The 27,905-nt window shown below is 41.0% G+C and overlaps 1 protein-coding gene across 3 annotated transcripts in view; it reads right to left on the minus strand.

Moving 5' to 3' along the window:
- ROBO3 (roundabout guidance receptor 3) overlaps nt 1–27,905 on the minus strand; it is a 146,765-nt gene that overhangs the window by 109,248 nt on the left and 9,612 nt on the right. For all 3 annotated transcript variants that reach the window (XM_088139100.1, XM_088139101.1, XM_088139099.1), the window contains exon 2: nt 13,375–13,701. In XM_088139100.1, the coding sequence (XP_087995226.1) occupies nt 13,375–13,701 (327 nt within the window). The remainder of the gene's footprint in view (nt 1–13,374; nt 13,702–27,905) is intronic.

A 27,905-nucleotide genomic window follows, 5' to 3' on the forward strand; every position in this document is an offset into this window, starting at 1 on the left:
ATCTGCATGTGGAGAACCTGCATTTTATTTCATTTTATTTATACAGGGGTTTTTTTATATACAGGATGATAGATTTTGACCACAAATCTCAAGTTCAGAAAAACACCCAAAGAGGAAGCCTTAAAGACCAGAAGTCAAAATTCACACAAAAGGTAATTTTTCCCCCCTTCTCCTTCTTTTCACTTGGGGCCTGCAAGAGAAGAGTTTTTTTTTTCTTTTTTTGCAACTTGATCTCCCCCTTCTAACTCAAACCAATCTTTTCCCTTTGCCAAAATTAAAAGAAATGTCATTCCATTTAACTTCCCAGCACAACCAAGAAAAAATTGAAAGGGTAATGCCAAATGACTCCCATTACTTAGAAAATGACTTAATTTCCCCTCTTAGATATCACTTGTTTCCTAGGTTTGAATAGCTCCAACCTGGACAAAACCTTTATCTTCCTATTCTCTATATGGCTCACAGAGACCAAGTCAGAGGGAGGGGGAACCCACTAATGACAATCACATGACTTCCTTCCCTGGAGTGGGGGCACTTTATCTCTGGGGGGGGATCACCATAACTGGAAAGTAAGAAGAAGAAACAGACCCATCACTCTCCACAAAAGGGGAGACACTCCCTCCTAAGCAAGGGAGCCAGACTGATTACAATGCTCAGATAAATGTTCCTACTAGACAGCCATTCTTGCCAAAAATGTTCGCTTGCAAATGGAGGAAAAAGAGAGGCGGCATGTTGACTTGAGGGATTGTTATTTTTCAGGCAGCTCCCCACCACCCTTCCAGACCCACAAGCTTGACAGTCATGAAGTCCGCTGGATGCTAAAATTATCCTATAAATACAGGGCTCTCCGGGTTTCTTCAAATGAGCATCCGAACTCTCCCAGTGCTGAAAGCCATCCAAGGTGCCTATCAAGGATCTTGAACCTCACCCAGCTTGGGATGGGAAGTTCATTCTGGCCTACACTGTGGCCAAGAGAATGAGACTTCCCAAGAGATGCCCACAGTGCACTAGATGAAAGCCCCCCCCCCTCATCATTTCAGCTTCTGGCATAGCTCCGTGTTGAGAACTGGGAACTGCAGCCTGGCAAGAAATATGTTACTGGTTTGTTTATCCAGCAGCTGCCCCCTTTTCCAAATTACATAAATGCATCCTGTCTGGGTAATGGACTGAGAAGTGACACAAAAATCAATAAATAATTCCAGTTTAGAGGTGGCTGACTGATGTTCCAAGATGCTGCCCATGCTGAAGCTTGACTCTCAACGGAGCTGTCCATCAGTTTTCAGAGCCTTGGACGTATTTCTGTCTCCAGAACACCTCTGAGAGTGATGGTCTCAACCCCAGTCTCATCTATGAAAGTATTTGTTCCTCAAAGATCTGGGGAGAGCATACCCAAGACTGAAGCACTAATGAGAAGCAAAATGCTGTTCTTGTGTTATGGCTTGCTGAAGGAAGTCTCGCTCAGCTCCTCTCCTGGAAATAGCGTGATTAGGCAGGGACCAGTTCTGGGCATCAGTTTAAGAGGGATGCAGACAAATGGGACTGCTCCAGAGAAGGACAACAGGAATAATCACGGGACTGGAAGCAAAATCCTGTGAGGGGAAATTGAGGGAAGTGAGTATGCTCCACCTTAACAAGACAAGGCTTGAGGGGATGTAATATCATTCTTCTAATATTTGATGGGCTGTCACACACAAAATGGTGAAAAAACTCTCTTCTGTTGTCCCAAAGTGCAGGATGAGAGCCAGTTTGGTACCAGGCTAGAAACCGGGAGACTGTGAGTTCTAGTCCTGCCTTAGGCACAAAGCCAGCTGGGTCACTTGCTCTCAGCCCAGGAAGAAGCTGGTAAGGGCAAATGACTTTCAAAATCTTGCCAAGAAAACGGTAGGAATTAGTTCAGTCTCCACTGACTTGAAGGCATCTCCCTCTTCCACCAAAAGTGCAGAATATGGAACTTACCAGAAGGCAGATTCCTGCTGATCGTTAAGAAAAACTCCCTTATAGTAAGAGCGATTTGACACTGGAACCAATTATTGAAAGAGAGGGTGAACTCCTCTTCAGTGAATGTGTTCAAGCAGAGGTTGGATATAGCCATTTGTGCTTTAATTAAAATTCTGGCACTGAACAGTGTCGGTTAGACCCAACGGTCCCTTCTAGTTCTGCAATTCTTTGATTCTATGAAGTAGACAAGCTTCTGGAAACAAGCTGTAGGACACCAGAGTGGTTCTGACAAATGCTATTTCCTTCTTGAGGCTTCCTCCTGATGGAAGCATACTGAGGCAGGAGTCAACATGCCTGGGAAGCTGCCCAGGAACCTTGAGCTCAGAAGGGACTCTCCCAACAGTGCCGATCCCATGAATGAGGGCACTTCTGAATATTGGTTCTTGTATTCACATTGATAGAAAAGTACACAGGGTAGGGCAGCAGAAATACAGGGGTTGGACCTGATGATGGGAGCACTCAGGAGACCCTATCAGCAGCACCATATCTGATGGCCTCCTGAAGTCTCCGACCAGACAGGGGTGCTCCTTTTTTTTTCATTAAAGGAATCCATTAAAACAGAGTTAAATCATGGATCTATAAAAGTCATTGCAGTCATGGCTTTCCCAGATTACTGCTCTTAATTTTCACGTTCAAAGCCTGGGGGGCGGGGGGAGGAGATTTGATGATAGTAAGAGTGATTCTAGTCCTAAACTACTCAACACAAGGAAAGCAGCGTTGCAGCTGCACAGTTTTTGAGTAGCTTGCTACAACAAATCTGGTCACGTTAGCCGCTTCCTCTGGGCCTAAAAATACTCATGGCTTTTTCTAACTGCCACTTATGGCATTTCAACTAGGCATTAGTCTCCAATTCATGCCAGCAAAACCATTTGGCAAATTCTGAAAATGGACCCATTCCATTCATCACCATCACCATGCTACCTGCAGCCCAGCAGAAAACCTCCCCCTCCTTTCTAATGGAAGATGCTTTGACTAGTTACCTGGGGCTGAATCCATCATTTAATGGAAAAGTAGCAGAAAATCCATTTGGGCTAGAAGAAGGATGGGATAGGAGCGGGAGACGGAAGTCAAGCCGCTTACTAATTGCTACAAGCCAAACTGTTCTCCTTCCCTTTTCTGAAGTACACAAAAAGGAGGAATGGGGAAAAAGCAGAAGGAGATGAACCTTTTAACCACTGCCAATAAACTGCCTCAAACACCAACAAAAGACCATTCTGTTCACGTCTCTCAACTCCACCTTCAAGATGCTGCTCACTCAACCCCTTCTTCCTCTCTTGATTTAAAGGCCCGTTCCCCCCACTGGGAGCTCCTCTTTGACCTCGCCTCCTTTAAATCCCTCATGCGGACACAACATGATGCTTCAGAGTCTTTCATTAAAAACAACAGCTAAGATGCAACTAAAAGATTGGGAGGCTCCATGCATGGAAGCAGCACTGGATTAACAGCATGCTCCACTGTTAGGCATTAAACCAAAAAAAGTAATTGAAGATTTTCCTGCCTTTTTACCTGCAAAGTGAGGCAGTTCAATTACTCTGGGATTCAATAAGATGCATTTTACAAGGGACAGTCCTCTGTTTCAGTGAGGAACAACATGGTGCCCTTGCATCCAAGCCTTGGGCAGAACCCCTAGAACTCAGCTCAAGGTTGCCACCAGATTTTAATTTAGCCATCAGAGAGTCTTGTCCATGGTGGTGCCAAAACTGTGGAGCTGTGACCCAGATCCTGATTTTTTAATTCGATTTGAAAAGTTAATTGGTATTTCTTTAAATCAGGAGTTGATTTATATGAGGAATGGATTAAAGCGATAACTAGATGTGACTTCTGGTCTTCTTTTCTTTGTCTCTAGAGCTCTGAATGCCCTTCCAAATGTTGCCAGGAGTTGCCAAACTCAGGAGTTGCCCACTCTTAAAAGTTGAAGACCCCATCCCTTCACCCAGGCCATCCACGGAAGAAGTGCCAGGTATGAATATTCAGTGTTTCTCCCCCACTTCTTTTTTAATAACTATGCTTTTATATTGAGGTGTACAGTAATTCTATACGCCTGTATCTTAATACATCTTTTGCCTTTATTTTAACTGTGCGCACTGCTCTAAGTTTTTTTTTTTTTTTACATAGGATAACAAAAACAGAAAAAGAAAAGAAAATACATTATTAAAAGAAATCAAAATAGGCAACATGGGTTCCTGCCATTTTGAAATGAGGGCACGTGTAAACCCTAAAATAAGACTGATTGAGTTAGAAAACTAACTAACTATATGAATAAAATCCCAGCCCTAAGTATCTTCCCCACTGCCCACCCTGAAAATCCTGGGCCAGTTCCTATGCATACTGGGCCTCCTCTCTGTCCACTTCATATTGCCCCTTTCTTAGCCTTTGTTAATCCACCCCAACAAATGCTATTTTTATTTATTTATTTATTTATTTATTTATTTAATAAATAAATAAATAAATAAATAAATAAATAAATAAATAATGGGGGACTCTGGGCGACTTACAGGAAACATTAAAACTATAAATATATCTAAAACACATCATACATCCAAAATTTAAAACAATACTAAAAAAGGAAGATCCAAGAAGATGGAAAATCAGGCTGTGGAGAGCTGGCCACTATGGGGCTAGCCATCCCCCAGCTTGAAGTATTCCCTCCCCGCCCCAGGCCAAGTGGCAGAACCAGATCTTCAAGGCCCTTCGGAAGGCCAGGAGTGAGGGGGCCGATTGCACCTCTGGGGCAGAGTGTTCCAAAGAGTGGGGGCTACCGCAGAGAAGGCCCGCCTTCTGGACCCCGCGAGATGGAGTTCTCTTACTGAGGGGGTCCGTAGCATGCCCTCTCTGTGTGATCGGGTGGGATGGGTTGAAGACATAGGGGAGAGGCAGTCCCTTAGGTAACCTGGCCCCATGCCATGTAAGGCTATAAACCAGCACCTTGAACTGGACCCGGAAGCAATGCTATGTAGGGCCACCAGCAACTACTTTCGTTGCGTGTGATCATTTCATAGCTGTTCTTTAGCTCGGCAGCCCCCTTGCTCGTTTCACCTGCCTGATGAACAAGGAAAGCTGTTGGATGCAAGAAGGGTGCAAAAGAAGCACTTGTCATTTTTGTTGCATGCCCACAGAGCTGCCATCCAAGAGTTGAGTCAGCCCAATAGCAGAGATGTTTTCGGCCAGAATTCTACAGACGTCCAGGCAAATATGACGTATCAGCAAACATGTCAGCTGTACCCCTCCGGGTGCAAAATGAGCTGTTGGAGAGCTCAGCGCCCACTTGAAAAATGCTAAAGACCGAGACCATTTTTCTGTGCAGCTACCACCTTGCTGCTAAGATGTCATAGTCTAAGCTGTGGTCCTGGGGCATTTGTAAAGTTAATGCACAGCAAAGGAAAATATGCAAAAAGTTATGTATCAAGAGGGACAAGCAACCCAATTTCTATAGATTTCCAATGTGGCTTTCATAGCAGAATAAGTGAATCCTAAAGCTTTGCATTCTACACCATAACAGATCTGATTAGGGTTTTCAATCAATGGACACTGCCAGGCATAGCAAGGGAAGAGCTATTTTGAATTATGCAGGTTTTTTCCCAAAGCAATTTTCCCATCCTGTTAGACAAAGCATAGAGAATGCTATTTGGAAATGATCACTTGCCTGTTATGTGTACAAGCAGGGATGTGCAAATTGTTTTAGGCCAGGAACAAAACATTCCAAAAAACTTCAAAGTGTTCTACTTTTCTTCCAGATCTGGCCATTCAGGTAGTGGCATGTCAGCAAATATTCTAAGATTTACTCCCAGACTGACCACCCTCAGAATGGTCATATCAGCATGGTCCGGAGGACTAATGAAATTTTTTTGGCATATTTCTGGAACACGAAAAAGCTAAAAATAAACTGTACCGCAGAACAGAGGATGCGATGCTTTTTAGTTAATAAAGGTTTTGTGACTTACTATACCTACTGTGATAGCCATTTTATGACTAAACAACTTCTCCAGATTGTGAGACAACCTGTATGACAGGGACAGCTCCATAAGGAGAAAACAGACCGTTTCAGATGTAGAAAAATGCAATCCACGGTTAGTGTTCAAAGAGGCAGGATTATCACTGAGAATAATAGTCACTCAGTTTCACCATATGACCTTCTGTAAGTAACCTACTTCTTTAGTTATATAGAATAGAATTTCTTATTCTATTCTATATAACTAAAGAAGTAGGTTACTTACAGATCACTCGAGGTATGAAATTTGCTGTAGCTTCCACTGGGACATAAGACAGTTGATGACCCTCTTGGATCCTAGCAATGGAGTTTCAGTTCTGGGTGTAATAGCAAACCATAAAGCAAGTTTTACATGTAACAGCAAACCATGACTGTTACAGTATGAGCAAGTCTTGGATTTGCATACTTTCTCCCTCTCCCTTCTTCTCTTGCTCAGCCCAACTTCTGCCTTAGGTGAATGGAGGCATCTGCCTATGTGTGGAGACAGAAAAAGTGGTTGAGCAAGTCTTGAGCTCAGCAACTCCATCTGAATGGCAGCCTTTCAAATTTCCCAACATTCCATGGAAAGAATTGAAAGAGATATTGCAAGTATATTTGGAACACTGCAGAGCAGAAATGTACAGGGACCCAGAAGTGGGATTTACATTATGGGTAGCCATGTACCGACTTACATTCCTGGGGTGTTTTGAACCATTATATCTGGACCAGAACAACTGTGAAAACCTTCACCTGCCTTGAAAAGTATGGAACAAAGGGGAAAGAGAGGGGGAGACCGAGCTTATCCTTTACATGTCAACAGGCTGTTGCCGTTGACGAGTGCAGAACACCAATCCAGAATTCCCGTTTGATCGTTTGTCCAATGTATAAAGAGAGAACTGGACAGTGCTCCCTAACATGTGTTCATCTCATCCTTATGCACACTCAGCATACCTGAAAGACTAAATTCAGACATCATGCTAAAGCATGGTTTGATTAAGCAGGGTTTATTGAATAAACCACAATTGGATCTGCAAAACTGAGGATTTGCAAAATTCATACACATTTGACCCAAGCCCAACATGCAAATCTAGCCAAAGACTTCTTCCTGTCCCCTTCTCTTGGTCCATTGCATCCTCTGTCTGCCAGTCTGAATGACTGTTTCATTCAGTGCGAAGCAAGTTGAAATTCTGAATAAGAACATTTTCTCAGAGACTGGTTTTCACCCTTGCAACATGTTGGAAAATTCTCCAAAGATTGAGAGGCCCCACCTTAACCTTTGGAAAACCTGCCCATCTTTTCTTACATTACATTACCCTACAGAAAACGGTTTACAGCTTTTATAGCTTTATTTTGGCCCTAACCGGTTATCAACCCCATTGATAATCACAAAGTACACTTGGCAGCCTAAGGTTCCTTCAGCACAGAAACACGCATGCAGACACACTTGCACACATTTTGTAGCTTGGCATTATGCTAAGTTCAGCTCAGGAGATGCCTGTAAATATTAGTGACTCCAAGCACTTACAGAACTAGCGTTTCATTTCCCTTGCTTGTGGCGTTTGGCCTTGTCTGGGATGAGGCCATCATTCTTCTTGTGTCACTTTCGGCAGGCCTGAATGCTTTTCACAAGGTTTGTTTGCAGATCTTTGTCTCCATAAAACCATTAGCAAGACAATGGGCTGAGAGCACCTTGGATAGTCTTGCAGGAGATGGGTTTTGAGGTCAGGGCAGATAAATAACAAACCTGGATTTTACCCCCATCCCTAAGGCACCCCCACACGCTGAAGAAGCTGGCCAGGAATGCAGCAGGACAAGTTGCCAGAAAGAGTTTATAATAAGAACTGAATGGACTTATGAGTTGAGTGTTTGCTCTTGGCTTACCTTTGTTAGGAAGTGACCAAGACAAAATGAAGAACCTTGACTTGCTGGTATAGAACTGGATATGCCATGCAAGATGCCTAGTGGACCACTTTTGGTAAGCAGAACTGGTGCTGCAGGATGAACCAAACACCTGGTTAAGGTGCACAATGCTGATTCTCATTGCACTTTTGTCCTAAAACATTTCCAGGATTAAATTAAATATTCTCTAACTCTTACATAAAATTAGGATCTGGCCAGAGTGGTGCCATCCAGTACAACTAAAAGGAATGGACAAGAGGAAGAATTTCTCTACACAATACCTAGCCAAAATATAGAATAGATATTGCAAGCTGTAATGATGTTTGGCAACTTAACGAGGTTCAAAACAGGGTTAGACAACTTGATGGTAAACGAAGCTCACAGAGGCTACTAACCATGATGGCTATATGCCAGGAGTTGGCAGTGTAGCAGCTGTGGGCAGCAGAGTACCACTGGTGTCCAGATGTCCACAAGACAATTCCAACCGACCATGTCAGCCCTGCCACATACTACTTCAAGAGTCAGCATGTTTCTCAATATCAATTAGTGGGATCAGCAGGAAGAGGGGCTATGGCCCTGAGGTCTTACATGCCATTTTCCTAGATGCATCTGGTTGACCGCTATAAGAAATCAGGATGCTTGTCAAGATAGGTCTTTGTGCAGCAGGGCTCATCTTATTTTCTTAGATTTATTCTTCTAACATCCAGACAAAACTCTTAGAAGCCTATATTTTGCCCATGCTAATATACGGGACCAGGAATAACCCCTACTTTCCAGCAATTTCCCCCAATATATTTGTTGATTCATTTAGCACCAGGGGCATCTGCAGCTGGAGTCAAAAAAGTCAGGACAGTGGCCACAATCATACCATTAAATCCACGCCCCTTTTAATAAAAGGGTGGAGCCTTGCTCAAACTGTTGTGGTCACCATTTACATAAACACACACACACACACAGAGCATATGTTCATGTCTAGTATTTTTTATAACACCAGGGATAAGCAAGATATGGAACCACATATCTGAAGAGCAATAGGCTGCCTACCACTGCTCTACAGTTCTGCAGTGACTTTCCAAGGTTTCAGACACAGGTCTCTTCAAGGACATGCCATGAACTGAATCTGGGACTTATTGCATGCAACGCAAATATGATAATATTGAGCACTGCTTCCCTCCCACTTCTGCACCTCTGCTTCCAACCCTTCCAGAGCATTCCAAAAATCTTCAGCAAGAAGCCCCTTTAGCCAAATTATATAGGCTGCCCTCCTTATATAGGCTACATCTAAGATATGGACTTCTGGAGGAAGAATGGCAGACTGAAGATGTCTCCATGAAAAGCAGAACTGAGAACCACAGCGAAGAATGAAGAGCTGGCGAGTAGACCGGTTCTTCGAATCTCTCCAGACAAAGAAGAGGACCAAAGATCATCCACAAGTTCTTCAGACAGTTGCTCCTCACAAGGAGACTACAAGACAGCAGTCTCTGGCAGGTTTTGAGCACTGGGAGATGAGGGAATAGTCATCTTGCTCAAACCGCAGTGAGCACCTTTGAAAGGACACTACGTTCACATACTTCCTTTTCTAATCACATTTGGAAATTGCTTATTAACTACTTTTCAGCTATTAGAAACCTTTGGATCAACAAATCTGAAACCACAAGGTGAGTCTGCCTTGAATCCTTAATGAAAGAAAATTTTAACTACAAGCTTAAGAACTTAATTTTTTTTAAAATAAACAGCAAAAGGTTGATTAATGGACTAAGGGTTCAGATAAATTTGAAATAAGATTTTGGAATTAATTATAAAGAATCCTTCCTGTGGGAAAATACTTTTGTTTTAAATTTTAAAAAAACATAATGAGATTTTAAAAATTGGACGCTAGAGGGAACTAAAGGTTTCAATTAAAGGAGAAGAACACATAAACTTGAATAACAGTTACAGAACAGCACAAAATATTCCAACACTGGAAATATTGAAGGGTACTTTTGAAAAATAGAGTCAGAAATTAATATTAACAATGTCAATGGTGATATCTGCCTCTGTGGATAGACTGTGTCTAAAAGATGTTATGGAAGAGGAACAAGTTTTACCTGACAAGACAGAGACTGAGTTGAAAGTGCACTTACAAATGACAGGCTACAAGAATGACATGGGAAAAGATGTTAAACTGGACATACAAAAGAAACTGGCTGGTGTTTTAATAATTAGAAGGGACATATAAACAATAAACCAAATTACCTAGGTAATTTTTCTATATTGGACTTAGAAAAGAGACTTGAAGAATCTTGTGAGAAGAGACAAAGAAAAAATGAAAAGAAATCAAGTTCTACAACATTATTTGAATGGACTAAAGATTAAGATGGTTAGAAGTAAAAGGAAGGAATATAAAGTTGGCTTGTTTGATCAAGGTCAAAATAGATATGTTATTTCTGGTAACCCTAAATGGACTTTTGCTGACACCAGGACTGAAAAGATGATGCTTTATGGATTTGTCTATAGATAAAGTATGAGATCTGCAAAGAAGAGATCATTTGTTGTAATTTAAGAGGAGGTGAAAAGTTACTAAAATCGTTTATACTTGTGATGGAGTTGGAAGTCATTCTTTATATGTTTCTTTTCTTTTTCTTTACTATATTCTTACTTTCCTTTTTTTTCCTATTCTTTACGTCTTTCCTATTTTTTTCCCTTTGCACTTTTTACTCTTTCTATTTTTCTTTTAGTTTGCATTAGTTTTTACTATTGTAATTACAATCTTTAATAAGATTACTTGGGGGGGGGGGGGAAGGCTACATCTAAGATATAAAACTTGATGCCTTCTGGATGTTTGGAATCCTGAATCCTAGCCAGCATGCAAATGCAAAATAATTCTGGAAGCAGTAGTTCAACACATCCGGAGAGGTGTAGACAAAATCAGAAAGCCTCCACAGGATATGCAAATTGGAAGGGAAACATCTTTGTAGTTCCAATTTCAAAGCAACAAAGTGTGGACATCATGAGAGGAAGGAAGTCAACCTGAATATCTACCCCAAATCCATCCAGGTCAAAGTGGTCAATGAAGAAAGAGACAGGCAGTGCAAGGTGGATTGAATTTGGATCTGGTTTCATCTTCTTCCTCATTTGACTGTTTGCTTAACTCATTTTGCTAAGCAAACAGCTCCAAATGTCCACAATGAATGAGATTAGTAGAAGGACTTTTGTTTTCTTTCTAGTTTGGGCCTTCTTAGTTTTAATCAATGTGGGCTGGTGCAGCATGTGGGGGAGGTGGTGTTTGAAAAGAACAAAGGAGAGATGGGCAGCAGAATAGAAAACACGGTCACTCACGCATCTCTAGCCAGATGTTTTATAGCACACAACTGAAAAGAAAACTATTTTGAAAAGGGTAGGGAGCTAGTCCTCCCAGACCTGGTTCTTCCCCCCACATACCCACAGCAGTAGGAAGAACTGCAGAATGAAATTTTTGTAGCCAGGGGCTATACTGATTTTTCCTCCCAAGAATCAATTTTTGGAGTGGCTGAGAGCTAGCATAATCATGATAGCATCGTGGTATTATCTCTGGAGGGGGCTGGTGAAATTTTCAGCCCTTTATCCTCCTTTTTTTTTTTTTTTTTTAGAGTTAATGCATTTTATCTTTTTTTGTGAAAAATGACAGAAAATCATGCTAGTAGGATGCAGCTCTTTGCCACTCAATTTCAGAGACATTATCTTGGGGAGGAGGGGCATCATAGGCCATGGAAAGGGAGCTTGGGGGATGCATGCTAGCCACAGGTTGCCCCATCTCGGGCCAAACTCCTTTTTAAAAAAGAAAACCCAGGCTTCTTTATGACACACAGCAGACTCCAAGGAATTGTCTTGAGCTTTCAATCCCTTATTTTCAGTTCAGTTCAGTTTCCGGGAAGAAGGAAAGACACTAGGACTGAATCTCAGGAACTCATCAAAGTACAGGTCAAAGTAAGATACGACATAGAAAGTGCGCAAGCAACATTAATGAATTAATTAAATTGACTTATATGACTGTTCATCTCGCAGATGTGCCCCTGGGCAGCTAACAACACATTAAAAACAATGCAAAAAACAATACAGTATCGATGAAACACAAGACAATACTGTATTTCAAGCAAGGTAGCAACCTGTGCAAAGACTATATTATTATTATTATTATTATTATTATTATTATTATTATTATTATTATTATTAAAATTTCTCACCCGCCCATGTCCCCCCAATGGGGGAACTCTGGGTGACTCACAACAAACATTAAAAACATAAATATATATAAATACTTAAAACATCAGTTAAAAGCATTACTAAAAAGGGGAAGGAGAGTCCAAGAAGATGAAAAATCTGAGGCTGAAGATAGGAGGCCTCTATGGGGCTAGCCATCCCCATGCTTGAGGTATTCCCTCCCCACCCCAGGCCAGGTGGCAGAACCAGGTCTTCAAAGCCCTACGGAAGGCCAGGAGTGAGGGGGCCAATCACACCTCCAGGGGCAGAATGTTCCAAAGAGTGGGGGCTACCGCAGAGAAGGCCCACCTTCTGGACCCCGCTAATCGAAGTTCTTTTACTGAGGGGGTCCGAAGCGTGCCCTCCCTGTGCGATCGGGTGGGACAGGTTGAAGCTGTACTAAAATTTAAAAAGTGACTTCAGGTTGCTGAGGTCCCAGGCCCAGGGAGTAATCTGGGAGTACCTAAAGCTATTTGCTGAAACTACACAACAGCATATCCTTAGACTCTACAGCAAATCCCATGTCAAACCAGAAATAAATATTAAAAATCTATATGATGGGTTCAAATGGCATTGAAACACAAAGAGATACTGTCAAGCTCAGCTTCAAGGTTTGCAGATTAGACAGAGAGATAGAAAGATACTTGCAAATTTTTATATTTATATCTATATCTAACAACACCCCAAGAGAGCTGAATGGTTCAGTGAAGATTAAACAGCTGTGGAATGCTGAGTGACACTTCTGGGAGAAAGCAGAAAAGAAAAGGGAAGAAGAGGATGAAGTTTCCCAGAGAAGAATATTGACCGACTGTCAGAAAATTTGAAGAGCAATTCTCCTGCTGGGTGAGACTACGTGCAACATTTTATGGATCCCTCTTGTATTTTTGCACATGAGTAAATTCTACAAATGTATTTTTCAAAGGCTAGAACTCTTCAGTGGGTAGCTGCTCCACTATAGTGAACATTTGCAGCTTAACTTTTTCTTAACAAAAACAAATCACCCAGTCCCCAAAATCTTTATTGTAACAGCCTGATATATTATGTGGCTTCCTTCTAATGAAATGGGAAATAGCAATGCTGCAATGAAGTAACCTACTAAATATGTGTGAATACCACCACAAGATTATATATCTCAAAATCCAGATCAGGTGTACACAATGCTTAACCCAAGTTCAAGATAACTCCTCACTAGCCACACAGCTCCTCACCTATGACAGGTGAGCAAAGCAGGACATCAAATATATCAAACTTCAGGTCATCATTTTCAGACAACCCCAGCTCAAAATTCTACTTACTGGCTACCTCCAGGGAGGCATTCCTGCTGACAGCCTCACCCAGGTAGTTTCTAGCAACACAGACATACACTCCTTCATCTGGTTTACTCCTCCGTCCATGCACGATGCGCAGGAAAAAGAGAGAGCCACTGGGCAGCAGCATGCGATGAGACCGGGGATCTTCTTTGTCCGTCTCCACTCGTTCACCATCTTTGTACCACTCAATGATGGGAGTAGGGCGCCCTTCCGCTTTGCAGTTGAGCGTGGCTGGCTCCCCCTTGGATACAATCAGGTCGGACGGATGCTCTATTATCCGTGGAGATGAATCCTCAAGGCGAGGACGAGAACCTGAGGATCAAGAAGTAGAAGAAGAAATTATTAACTCAGGGCAAAAGCAGGAAGGGCTTAAAACAAGGAAGGGCAAGTTATTAGGGAACCAACTGAGGGATCATGGTCTGCTTTAGATTCCATGCCAAGCCATGGTTTAACTGCCAGATTTGTGCATTTTCTCCTCCCCACACCAGGTCAGGTTCCATCTTTCGCTTCTTTCAGTTTACAAGATTCACTTATCAATTGTTATAGCTATAAGCAAATGTAGGCAAATTAATACTTTATAACATTCCAAATGATCTTGAGAAGGTGGAAAACCAGCCCCAAACTCATGGAATGAAATACAGGAGGGATAAACATGATGGCCTTCAAACAGGCATACCCATGCAAACCTAATATATAGGAACAAGATTGGATATGGCTGTATAAAAGAGCAATGACAATGGTCAATGGTGTGGAAAAAGAGTCCTATAAAGAATGTTGCAATTGGAATATCCTTAGCCTGGAGAAGTTTGAGGGTAAACATGATATCCTTCTTCAAATATCTAAAGACCCATGACACAGAAAGGCAAGCACTTATTATTTGTTACATCTGAGAATAGGTGAAGATCTTATGGGCTTAACTTACTGGAGAATACACTTTGACTGAACAGTATGAGAATTCCTGAACATAAGAATAGTTTGGTAATGAAACTGTCTTCTAGATTGGTGGGGGACTCTTCCGACAGAGGTTAGAAAGGCACCTGCTGGCAAAAGTTCTAGTTTTGAATTTACTGCACCAAGCAGCATTTGGATAATAGTAGGATTGTCTTGGTGTCTGTGGCTGAGTTCACCTGATATGCTAAACCCAAACCAATCAAACTATATAATGGATTCGCCCAACTATTGTTGTTGTTTTACTGAGATATCTATACTGAACTAAAAGGGAATAATGAAGAGGTCATGCTAATGGCCCCACTGGCTGGTCCCAGCTTTTCCTAACCTGGTAGTCCTCCACCAACCTTCTGTGAATTTTCTCCAGAAATGGCTAGATCAAGCCTGTGCAGCTGTGATCAGTCATTTTCATCTCTGCACCAACTGCCATGAATTCCAGCACTTCTTTTGGGTTGTCTACACCCAAACCCAAGAAAAGTGCTCCTTCAAGTCCTATAACATCTAGTCAGCATAGGGAGGGGAGAGGGAAAGTAACCACACAAATCTTATATTGGAACCCCTCTCCATATCTAAAGAGTTATAAAAGCACAAAAGGGTCAACAGTACTGTACAATCAACAAGTCCCTTTTTAGAATATTTCTGTATTACAGTGTCTACATACAGATATAAAATGTATGTTTTACCATAGAGAATGCTTTTTTGGCACTTCCAGAAAGTTAATTTCAGAAATATGTCACAAAAAATGGTCTGAACATGGAATTCTGAATGCATGTGGTTTCAGTTTACCTTCCTTTTGTGGTCGCTATTTCTGAAATTGATAAAAAAGCAAAGTTGTGCAAATATTCAGTTGAAATAACTGGGGAATTTAGTTTATAAGTACTCTGAAAAGCAACAGTGGCAGCTGAGATGTTGAGCTTCTGCCTGGCGTTAGCTTGGGTGGGGTGAAGATTTCAAGTTTGATCATCTTGCAGAAGCAGATGTTTGTATTACTGACATAACTTAATACTTTCTGGACCTCTTACAACATGGAAACTATCCAAGATATTCCAATTCCAAATCTTTTTTAAAGAAAACATGTTTCTAGAATTATTATAAATAGAAGCAGACTTCTATTGACTTGTTACCAAATTACTAATGGAATTTTTTGTTTCTGAATTCTTGTTAGCCCTGAAGTGCTAACACACAGGTTTTATACAAATCCATTCTCCTACCTTAACACAGTTAGAATGTTAAAATCTGGTCAATCACAAGATTAAGAGCTTTAGCTGTTAAGTTTTTATTAGGGATACAGGAGTACAAGCTATTGTCCATTTGAGATCTGCTCTAGTAATTTTATGTCCATGTTGATTGCCAAAAGAAGATGTGATTTAACCTATGGCTTTGAAGCTGAGGTTCCACATATTTTGACCCATTAAATGCCTCAAGGTCAGTGAATCTGGCCACAGAAAGACAAACAGGATTTTTCCAGGACTTACAAAGTAAAAATCAGGGTGAGAAGTGATCATAAAGATAAAGAACATAAAGATCTTTCACAAAAATTCTGATAAAGATCATAAAGATCATGTCTTTATTAAAGACATCTTGCCAACTCCCTGCTTTGGTTGATCAATGGGAATTGATACCTCACTTTCAGGGGAAAAGGAAAGCATATTTATTTCTAGATTAAAACTAGTGCTTCACAGCAGACACCAAATCACAAGAGGCTTTAACATAACAACAACAGCAACAGCTTCTGCCCCAAGGTTTGCACCTTTTGAAAGAAATTAATTCAAAAATTAATTCATTTAGCCAATCTATTGATCAGTAGATGAAATGCTAATGTCTTAGCAAAAGGAGAGGGAACTTTGGGGTTAGCCTACCTAAGTTGTAAATAGGAAAAAGCACTGATATTTTGCTTCTCTTTTATCTTAGTCAATCTGCTGCAATTGGGATACATACCATCCACAACCTGCAGTTTTAATTTTCACATAGAGCTCCCGTTTCCAAATTTATCCATGGCTTCACATTTGGCCTTAGGACCATCATCATCTCACAGCCCAATTTTTATAAGAATCAGTACTGGTTACATCTGGGGGAAAATCACCATTTTTCCACCTTCCCTGACTAAAGGGTGATAAACTCTATAGACTAATTTACATCAAACCAATGAATAGACATTAAAACTTCACAAAAAACCCACACCATTTCCTTAATATGCTAGGACAATCCCACGCTATGTCATTCAGTTGAATGCAGAAAAGGCAAAGAAAAGCCACCTCAAAAATCTGTTTTAAAGCAAGGATTTTATGGTGGGTATGCCTTAATTTGTTGATCGCATTTGTTTTTTATTTTGTACATCCGCCAGAGAAACCATATGAATCACTCAATCAACAAAATAAAATTGTGCCAAAGATCCCAAACATGCCACCAGTGAGGCATCAGGCCAAACTTTGAATACCGAGTATCTTTATTCCCATAAATGATCTGGGAAGGAGCATACGTTTCCATTGGCCATTAAACCAAGATATAATGCCTAATTTGTGCAGAAAGAAGAGAAACCCCTTGACCCTAGCCAAAGCTTAAAAGCCAGAATCCCAGCTGAGCCTGGAACACACACACACACACACACAGACAAAAGAGGCTCTCACTTGAGACTTAAGGGAGAAGTTATCTGCAGGCTGCAGTGATCAATAGCCCTGAAATCCTAAACTCTGATAAGCACTATGAGTATTGATTAGTTTACCTATCATAACAGTGATCTCACACATCTCAGGATCCTCCCACCCGGACAGAATGATGACTTCTCTTTTAACTGTTGCTTGGTTATCCAGAAAAGAATCTTGGATATTTGTTCTGGGCACCAGGTGTGGGCAGTTGTTTTTAGCCTGGAGGGGGTGCACAGAAGGTATGAACAGGGACATGTCCACACTGAGGCAGGGGACATCATTTTCAGACCCCCTTTTTGGTTTGTGGGGGTTTAAGAGACAAAACTATTGCTATAAGCCTTAAACCTTTCTCAGTCCCCTGCTCAAAAATAGGATAAATTGATTCTAATTGCTTAAGTAGATGAGCCTTCAAATATGTAACTTCAATGGATGAATGGGTAACTAAGCTATGGGAATATGCTTCAGTGTCTAGAATAACTTCCTATCTGAAAAGCAAATCTGACACAGATTTCAGCTCAAACTGGGAACCATTCTTAGATTATAATCTAAAACATGGATTGGTACCACCTTCAAAATTTGGCTTTTTTATCTATGTTTTAATTTTACGAGATATTTAAATCAGAATAAATTTTAGTAATATCACCTGAACTTACTACAGGGCACAATTTCATTTGATTCATATTCTGTTGATCTTGGTCTTGGCTACAGTACTCATTTTTAGTGATTTAAAAAAAAATTAAAAATTCAATAGTGATTTTTAATCTGTTAACAGGACACATAGAACATATCTAATTATTCCTAACTAATTAATAATATTTTAGAAAGCTATAACCATCATGACATTTTTAAATCTCTGGTTCATTTATCTGTATTATACTCTTCTACCCTTTTTTCATGTTCTCTCTTGTACTTGTTTATGTATTTTATACACACACACACACACACACACGAAGAATAGAAAGCAAAGATAGGAACCAAAGATTCTCATGCCAGACAGAACTGTTATGTAAATGTGTCTTTCAAATCTCAAAGCCAGGACAAGAATTATCAATAGTTTGTCAAAACAGTAGGGAGAAAACACCCTTGATAGATAGATAGATAGATAGATAGATAGATAGATAGATAGATAGATAGATAGATAGATAGATTTTTCATTCCTATATTCTGTAGTGCATAGGTTCTAAGGTCATATATAGATCATTATGAGGAAAAACAGAAAGCTGTTTTATATCTGCTCAGTCTGTTTGTTGGTCTAACTTCAAATGTTTTCTTTGACTTGCAGCCAATTTTCAGAGTCTCAGGCAGTATATATAAAATATGTGCATTTCATATTGAAGATGGGACTTTCTGCATACAAAGCATGAACTTAGCTACTGAACTACAATGTCCCCCCTACAGAAAACAGCAGGGCTAGCTCTACCCTTAGACTAAATGAAATGACCAGCTCTAGTACCCCTGGGGTAACAGGAGTAAAGATGATAGGGACATTTGTCCTGAACTCACAGCCAATCCTTTCCATTGATGCCACGTAGCCTCTCTTGTCCCTACTTCCCCCTGCCCCCCAAAGTAGCCAGATGCCCCAACTATGAATCAACTTATGTAAAGAGATCCATGAAAAACATTGTCTTTGCTAGACAGCAAAAATGTCTTGGGCTTGCCCTGAAAAGAATTGCAGTTGCATCTGGAGAATTTTGCTCAGTTTGCATTTTGATCCTATCATCAAGGTCTCACTTTCTCAATCTATATACAACGTCCACTTATCCTTCTGAAGCACATTCAGCAATCTAAAAGGGGGGCAATGTATATAAATTGGAAGGAAAGAATGCAAAAAATGTGCACATGGTGTAAAACAGCATAAAACAACATTAGATTAAGGAAAACTGCTTGGAAAAATATTTATGTAAGGCACACGTTGGTATGGAAGTGCATATATTAGGAAAATGGGACATAGAAAGCCACAACTGAAAACCACATCTAAATATCTGTGCTGCCTGTAAAAGAAGAAATGGTGCACGCTGATATAGCCACAGGATAGAATAAACTGAATGTGGGGAAAAACAAGACAATGATGTTAATGGATTCAACTGTCCCCATGTTAAGGAACCAAGCCAGCTTCTTTGGCAGGCAGGTCAGACTGCCAAATCTCGCCAGGCGTTGCATCTCAAGAGCCATCAGAGAGAAGAATCCCAGCTGGAGGAGCAGATGCTGCCTGTTGCTACTTCTTCTCAAGGGCAGAAGATAGACACGTGCCTCCAGCTAGAAAGCTTGGGGGTGGGCAGCAACATCTCTCCTAAGCACAGCCTTTGCTTTTGTGATATTAGCTTTGGGGACAAGACTAAATATTTACTCAAAGCTTTTTTTTTCCCCCCCTTCCACTGTGAAGCTGCTGAAATAGCAGACTCTGTCCTGTGAGATGGGGTGGCTGAGAGGCCCAAGAAGAAATGGAAATAACCTCCAGGTTCAAGTTAGCGTTGAGCTAAGTTTCTTCTGCATTTCCAAAATCATTCTCCTTCAATCTGATGGAAAAGAAACTGGCTCATTCTTCCCCCAAAGGAGAACATCTCAATAACATTTATTTCAGTGAGATACAGAATTCTTGCATTTAGCTAAAGGACAAGATCAATGAAGAGCATGTATGAATGCTGATGACTTAGCTCTGCTCAACAAATGCAGTGGGTATACATATGGGTGATATCCAAACCTAGTACTTGGATTTCATTATTTTCCCACCCACTCCTATGCGTCCCTTCCTTGTACCTCCAGATGCTTTTTTAATACATTCTAGCTGGCTGGCTCACTCCCCCTCTTAAGATGCCAACAAGCTTGCCTCTTCATTGAAGACTGAGCAAAGTTATTTCACGCCTGAAAACCCAACAGACATCCTCCTTGCACATGCTGAAACAAGATTTTCATGTGGATGCTGGGTGGCTTCCTTACCACACTATCTTCAAAACTCTTGCAAACCCAGCCTTAAACCTCCAGCAGCACATTCTACAAGAGCACCAAAGATGCAATGCAGATGTGCAATGTTTTATTAGAAATATCTGCCATAGGTCTTTCAGAGAGGTACACGTAAGCACCCGTTAATTTCAATGATATGCAAAGTATTCACACCACAGTTCATTTCTGGCTACTAGAAATATTCCATAAATCCCAGGATAAAAAGAAAAACATGGAGAATTAGGGAGGAAAGTGGTGGAAGGAGGGGTGAAAGGCTTCCATCTCTCTAAGTATAACTGCAAACAGCAGCTTTATGTCTGAACAAAGCAGGATTAAGATTTGTAAAAATGAGACAGAAACAATGGGAATAAACTGCATCTTCCCAAACAGCAAAAGAAATGAAAATCAGAGGGAAATGCCCTGAGAGTCATGGGAACATAGGCCTCCTCCTTGTAAGCCCTTGGCAGGATGCCTACCCCTCCCTTATTAGACTTTGCCCCATCCCCTCAATTTTGCTGCTGCCAACTTCATCAAAGATGACTCTATTCTGCACTGTAAAGTGGGCACCTCTGGCAGCAGCAGATTCTTCAGAGTGAAAACAAGATGTTGGAAGACACAACTGAGGGTCAATAGTCAAGCAGCACTTAGGGTTTACTGGGCACGTTCAGTTGCTATTTCAGCACCCACCACACGTATTCTGAAATGCTTGGGGTTATATCAATCTGCAGATGCTTTCCTCTTGAGTTGATTACAAAGAAGAATCAAGAAATCTAGGATGCCTGCCTGCCTGCCCCTCCCTCCCTTCCTTCCTTTGAGCCTGTGACACTTATGGTATCAGAGTAACTGACCTAGAAAATATATGTGGGGCAGCTCCTGATCTAGCCATTTCCGTGCTCCTAGAAAATCCCTTTCCAAAAAGGCACTACCCCGAACATAGGGCTCCCTGGGTTCCTTTTAAGCAGATCTCAGCATTCTGTCTCTGGCGATATATATCTGGCAGGCTTGTCATGTCTGCCCCTGCAAATCAGCCAGAGTTATCACAGCAGAAGAGAACAATTTCCCTGCAGAGCATCACTTTGTTTTCCAAGAATCTGTGGTGCAGCAGCTGAGAGAATGCACATTCATTGGTGGAGTTCTTCTGGATTGCAGGAAATTGCTTCCATTGTGCAGCCTGTGGTAGAAACCTGGTGGCCGTCATTCCCCAGCATGTTATAACCAGGGGATACATATGAATAAGAGAGGGAGAAAAATCTTCAGCAGCCAGAGAAAAATGGAACATGCAAATCACTTAATAGGGTAGCTTCCCACTTCAGCAGGAGATGCACTTGCTTTATTGCCTATACAGATGTTTTTTAAAAAGGAACCCTCCGTTTTAATTGTAAAAAGCCACATGTAGTTGGCATAATGCTATTTACTCCTTCTCATCCTTCTCTTTTTGTTCTTAGAGATACCCTCCTTATTCCTTTGCTTTCTTGACCCCACCCCCATTTTATGAATAACATGCTTTGGAGTTACAAACAGTTAACTTGTGTAAGGTATTTTGAAGTGTGCACAAGCTTATTTCCCAAGAAACAGTTTTGGCACCTAAATTTTCTCTCTCACGCTTTGAACCAAGACATCCAGATTGTGAAAGCTATAAATATGATGAGGCTGTTTGGGGAAAAAAATGATGCTTTCTATTTTCCAGACTTCAAACTCACGCCTTTAGCTCAAGGCAGGGAAAACACAGCTCTCCCAATGTCTTGAGTTACAATTCCCATCATTCCTGATGATGGCCTTAGGGATGGGGGAAAACATTGACTGGCAGACCCCCAGTTTGTAAGCTTGATTTAACTCTTTCTCAGTAGCATCCAGTCTGAGTCACATTTATTCTCCCTTTCCCCCCACCAAAAGAAGATGCAATGCTAGGTCTATACTTCATTTCCAACAGCAGTCTTGGTGCTGTTTTGCAGAAATGCAAAACTGGATTTTATATGGGAGGCCTAAAGATCTGTGGGATTCCACGTTAGCAGCAATGTACTGTCTTCAGGCAAATTCATACAACTGGTGTGCAAAACTAGCCGTTTCTACTCATCATGAGATGCCCCAGGCTGAAATAACACAGCAGTCACAACTAAAAACAGAGTTGAAAGGAGAGCTTAAAACTAAAATGGGCAACTTGGTGGTGCCTGTTTGTTTAAACTCGGCAGCCCATTGGCTCTTCTTTGCCGACAAGCATCCCAACATTTATTTTCCAACACCACAGTGAGAGATGACAAGGCAAGGTTTAAATTAGCCACACATGAGAGCAAATTAGCAGGATCCCTGTTTGGTTGACACAAGCACCTGCAGAGGCTTGGAACATTTTTAAGGAAGATTAATGGAAGCTCTACCATTGTAAACAACAAAAGCTGTGCTGAAACAAGGCTCTTGAAAGGTACTCAACTGGCTTCCAATAAAACAGACACCTGGGTTAGTGTCATCCATTGAACATCGTCAGGTATTTGCCAAGGCCCATGTTTCAACAGGGCATCCAACCATCAATTCCTGGAAGCCTTGGCAATGCTGCTTCTCCTGAAGTTGAGCGTACGAAATAGACAGCAAAATGGAGTAGATGGATGGGAGACCATGGATGGAAGTATCTTTCCCAGATGCTGTGCTACAGTCAGCCTGAGAAGAACAGTCTTAACTGCTCTTCTGTTGGACTTCATCACTGATGCCCGTTTGAGGTGACTGGGGTGCTAAAGTTACTTATGCACTAAGAGCAGTAAAACATGCTTAAATGCGTCTGGTCTAGTCCAACCTTGTCTATTTCCATGCTCTAAGACAGAGGCCGTTCTTACTGCCTAAGATTCTTTCCTTAGATTACACCCAGGATCTCCTGCATGCAAAACATTTGCTCCATCACTGTGTAGCAGGACTTTCATTAGTTAGCAAAGTGCTCAGATCATAGCTGCAAAGCCTATTCAGATCTGGCATATGTATTTTCTAATTTAGTACCCTGCCCAAGATTTGTTGAGGATTGTGACAATTGGGGCATTAGGTATAATTTAAATATCATCAGCTTCATTGATGACTGAAACCACTTTCAACTAATTGCACTTCTCCCCAACTCAGTCTGATTCATATCTATATAGAGTTCTAATCCAGGTTCAAGATGTTTTTCACCATTGTGACAAATGATGTACATGCCTGCTAATAGTTCATAATGTTGGTGGGTGATGCATCTCCTCGCTTGCAAGCTTAAAAAAATCAGAAAAATCACAAGGGCATGTCAGCAATGAAGTCTGGATATGTTAATACCACAGAGACCCACCCATCATATATGGGAGGAAAATAAAAAAGTTGTCTTGCTAATTCTTCAGACTATTAAATTACCTTCTAAGGAAGAGACATTGTCAAACCCCAATCTGAGAATCTTTATTTTCCACATATAGATATGAGAAATCCAATATCCTCCCTTCCCTCAAGCTACTGGAAAAAAACAAGATTCATCTTTTTAAGAATCCTTCAGACATCTGGCTGTTGCAAGAGGCAAAGGAGACTCTCTCATACTTTGATTTATACATCTCACTCACTATCTGGTCAACGAACTGTACCATAAGAAATTCGGTGCCCAGAAGTGAAGCCAAGCTAGTTAGATATCTGGACAGGGATTATTTATAGAGTTTGAAAAATGATTTGGAAGAAGTACCTTCGAACTGACATATGCTCAGTCTTAGCATTCTCCTTTATTCATTAAAGTGGCCTCTTTTTAAAAAAAAAATTAACAGGGACACAGGAGGAGCAAACAGGTAGGAAGTAATGCAAAGGTTCTGGCTATGAATGGAGCCTTGGAGAGCTACTATTAAGCAGAAGAGGGCAATACTGAGACAGGAAAAAAATAAGATTTACACATTACCCCAAGTCATCATATTTGTTTATTTTAGTTATTTGAGCCTCGTTTGATATTTTGATCAGGTGACTAGAGTATGTTCTATGAAGCGTGCTTAAAATAAGTCATGACTTTGAATGGTGTGTGAAGATGTCTGCTAAACACAGATGCGTACCATATGAAAACAAATATAGCAGCCTTTTTATTTGAACAATTCTCATTTTTAATCAGGCACAATGTAAATCAATGCACTAAGGGAATCAATTAATTGATCGATTAGCCCTATTATTAATATATTATTTATGCATATAGGGGTTCAGAGTGTGTGCAATACCTGATTTCTTGCTTCAGGCACCCAAACATCTTTGGTTGTCATTGTCTGCAAGTTGCATAAATTATGGAAATTGAATTCATTTGCACCTTCTGCATAATTTATTCCACATTGCCTAATTTGATGGGGGGGTGGGGGGAAGAGAGATAGAATAACTAAACACAGAAGTTGCATCGTCTAAGAGTCTAATTCAGATTGCAATCCTATACCTACTTACTTAAAGGAAAGCCCCCCAAACTCAAGGGATCCTCTTTCTGAGTAGACAGATAGAACTGGACCCCTGCACACACAAATGATTTTATGAAAGTGCACCAAATATTTCTACTGCATTTCCATACTATGTTGATTATATTTTCTTAGGAAATTGATACTTCTTTTATGAAAAAATATCCTGAGATTCTCATAATACCAAATTCTTCACCCAGTGCTATGGGATGGGTTTATATATTATGACTAGACAGACTGTGACCCATTGGATCATCATTTCAGAGAGATTTTCTTACCTAAACAGAGAAACATAATGATCAAGGGCAAAAAAACAGTGGGAATGTGAGTGACTTACGACTTGCTGCGGGCTTCCCCATTGATTTTGCTTGTGGGAAGCTGGCAGAGAGCATCAGAAATCTTCCTTCCTTCCTTCCTTCCTTCCTTCCTTCCTTCCTTCCTTCCTTCCTTCCTTCCTTCCTTCCTTCCTTCCTTCCTTCCTCCCTCCCTCCCTCCCTCCCTCCCTCCCAGGAAATGGCTTCCAGGAAGTGGCTTGCCATCGCCTCCTTCCTAAGGTTGAGAAAGAGTGACTGGCTCAAGATCACCCAGCTGGCTTTGTACCTAAGGCAGGACTAGAACTCACAGTCTCCCGGTTTCTAGCCTGATGCCTCAACCACTACACCAAACTAGCTCCCCCCAGTCAATACAATACAAAGTGCCCAAAATTTTTAAAAATCCAAAAATACATTAAAATCAATGCATCTTTTAATTCACAATTAAGAACCGAGTGAAAGTGATGCATTTTGGCTGCTCTTCTAAAAGAGAAGACTCTAAGGGACCAACACAGCTCTCAGGAGAATGTATTCCAAAGCCTAGGAACAGCACAAGCACTTCTCCATCACCATCTGATGTTTATATGCCAATCATAAATGTATTAGGTATTGCAAAGAAGACAGTAGGAAGACTTTGAGAAGACTAGGCTCAAGTAGCAAGGAATCTATAAAAGGAAAGAGAACTGAGAGAATACAAGAAATGAGGGCTGCAGTCAGGGTTCAGTTGTATCTCACAAGTGTAGCACAATATTCAGAATCCTGAGACTATCACCTCATTTTCTTTCAATTACTCAATATCCAGATGGTGCTGACTTTTATATCTCAATTATCTTTTCAATGATCAGAGTGAAGCACTCTCTTATAATGTCGCCAGGTTTTGTTTCATACCCGGCAAGATTCAACAGGACCTCTTTAAGAACAGCTTTGACTTGATTGAACTTGTTCCAAGTGTTGTAATAACAATAACTGTTAACCCTAGTGTTTATCTGTTTCTAGCTATATTTATGACAGTTCTTCATTGAAGCCTTCATGCTTGTAGTCTCTGTGTTCAAAGTGGTTTATTTTAGCTAAGAATGTTTCACCTGTATTGGCTGAATTCTATATTTATACTGTATCTCATTGCGTTTTATTTCTGTTTTAGTTGATTTTATTCCTGGGTGTTCTGTCATGTAAAACTGGTCTGACTGAAATAAAGTAATTTGCCTTGGACTCAACTCATTTTATTTATTTTTTAAAAGCAACTTTCTAGACAGCATGACAATTGGTTTGAAAGTGGGAATGGAATGGCTGATGAAGTCCCAGAAGCCAGAGGAGAGGTGAAGTATGATTCAGTCTGTCAGGATATTGTCAGCGCGTGCTTGTATGAGCAAGAGAAATGCCTTAATAAGTGTTAAGCCCTGATTCCACATTAGAAAGCTGCCCTCTTAGGCTTTCTAAAACTTCTCATTGATTACAGCAAAGTCCTTTGCTCATTCTCAGTGGCATCCTTTACTATAACCTAATGTTAAACCAGGGGAGAGGAATTCTACTGTATCTGGTAGCTGAGGTTTTGCTTGTAACCAGTTTACTGATTTTTCGTAGAATTGGCTAGCAGGATCACTGGGTTCCTGGCTATGGTCACGGACACGCTACCTGTGAGACATCTTGCCCAAGTTACAGCATGATGGTTAACAGCTAACTTTAGACTGGACAGTTTCTGATCTGGTGAGATGAGTTTTTTCTCTTCCCCTGCTATTATCCCAGCATATTTCGAAAAACCTTTCTTCCCAAGTTCCATCAACTCTCCAGGAGGAATAATTTCAAGGGTTCTGCAGCAGTCAGCTTCCTTTGCACAGATTTAGGACTGCAACTGATGCTCAATTTAAAAGCATTGGGGTCCCCAAATGCTCACCAACCCTGAGAGATGTGGGCATCTCTTCTTGAAATGGTCAGTTATTCTTCGCTGATTTGTTCCAGAACATTTTCAGTCAAGAATAGGTTGGAATCCAAATGTTATTTTTAGAAGATGTTTATAAAAAAATATAAGAGGCACTTGAACATTCACCCCTCGGCTGGCCATGGTGGATTCTGTCTGCAAATAATAACTGTACCTGGAAATGGCCACTGCTTCACATTGAAGGCTGAGGCAGCCTGCAAGTAAAAAGCTGTTAAAATTATACCACTCCAATTATTGCAAAGTCATTTTTATTTTCCTTCTGTAGCTCCTGGCCAAGCCAGTGGCTCTATTTTCTGCTTACACTGCTTTTACATTTTGCTTGATCAGACTGTGTGATTCAGTTAAGTATTTTAAGCAAGAGTATATCTGTATCTTACTGAAAGCCATGCTGATGGCTGGACTGAGCAAAAAGACAACATGCATGGTTTTTTAAAGAGAGAGAGGAGAAGGAGAAGGAGAAGGGGAAGGGGAAGGGGAAGGGGAAGGGGAAGGGGAAGGAGAAGGAGAAGGAGAAGGAGAAGGAGAAGGAGAAGGAGAAGGAGAAGGAGAAGGAGAAGGAGAAGGAGAAGGAGAAGGAGAAGACTCTGTAATGACATTAAAAATCCCATCTGCCCTTTCAACATATTATGTTAGGAATGAATCTTAGCAGCTTATTTCATCACAAAGGAAGCACCCAATTACTCATTGTCAGCTTCCTTCCCCCATGTTTAGGGTCCCTCACGTAAATTGCCATTTATTTGGGGCTTCAGCATTCAGGATCCCCCTTCTCTGACATTTGACATTCTGATCCTGCCTCCCACTGTTGCTATAGATGGCAATCTCAAAAGGGCCCCCTTTAAAAAAAAAACCTCACAGCTAATCTGTCTTGAGCCTCACAAGGCAAAGAAGGAGTAGTATTCTCCTTTAGTTTTTGGGAAAAAAGAAAGCAAAACAAAAATAGAGACAATCAACCACTTTTTGGGGGTCTCCTAACAGGGCTGGGGAATTCAGTTGCAAATTTATTCTTCTCAGATTTACCCACAGGAGAAAAAGAAAGAAGGCTGACAATAGCAACCACTTCCCACACAGTGGAACAAAGAAAAAAAACACCTCCCCAAAACCCAAGTGGAGTAGTTTTCCTTGATAAGCTTCCTGCTACTGCTTGTATCTTATGGCTTCAAGCCTTTCACTCTATCGACCACCTCTGCAGGTCAGGGAGGTGACTAAGATTAGCCCACCGCACTGGTGAGTCCCTCCCTTGGCCTGACAGAACAAAGATGCTGATCAGCCACAACAGCAAAAATTAAATTGTTGATCAAAATTCAATTAAGATCAAATCTGCTTGCTT

This window comes from Python bivittatus, unplaced genomic scaffold, assembly GCF_059951505.1.
Source record: "Python bivittatus isolate LINGU-HERP-01145 unplaced genomic scaffold, Pbiv_v1 ctg000320_np1212, whole genome shotgun sequence".
Taxonomy (NCBI): domain Eukaryota; kingdom Metazoa; phylum Chordata; class Lepidosauria; order Squamata; family Pythonidae; genus Python; species Python bivittatus.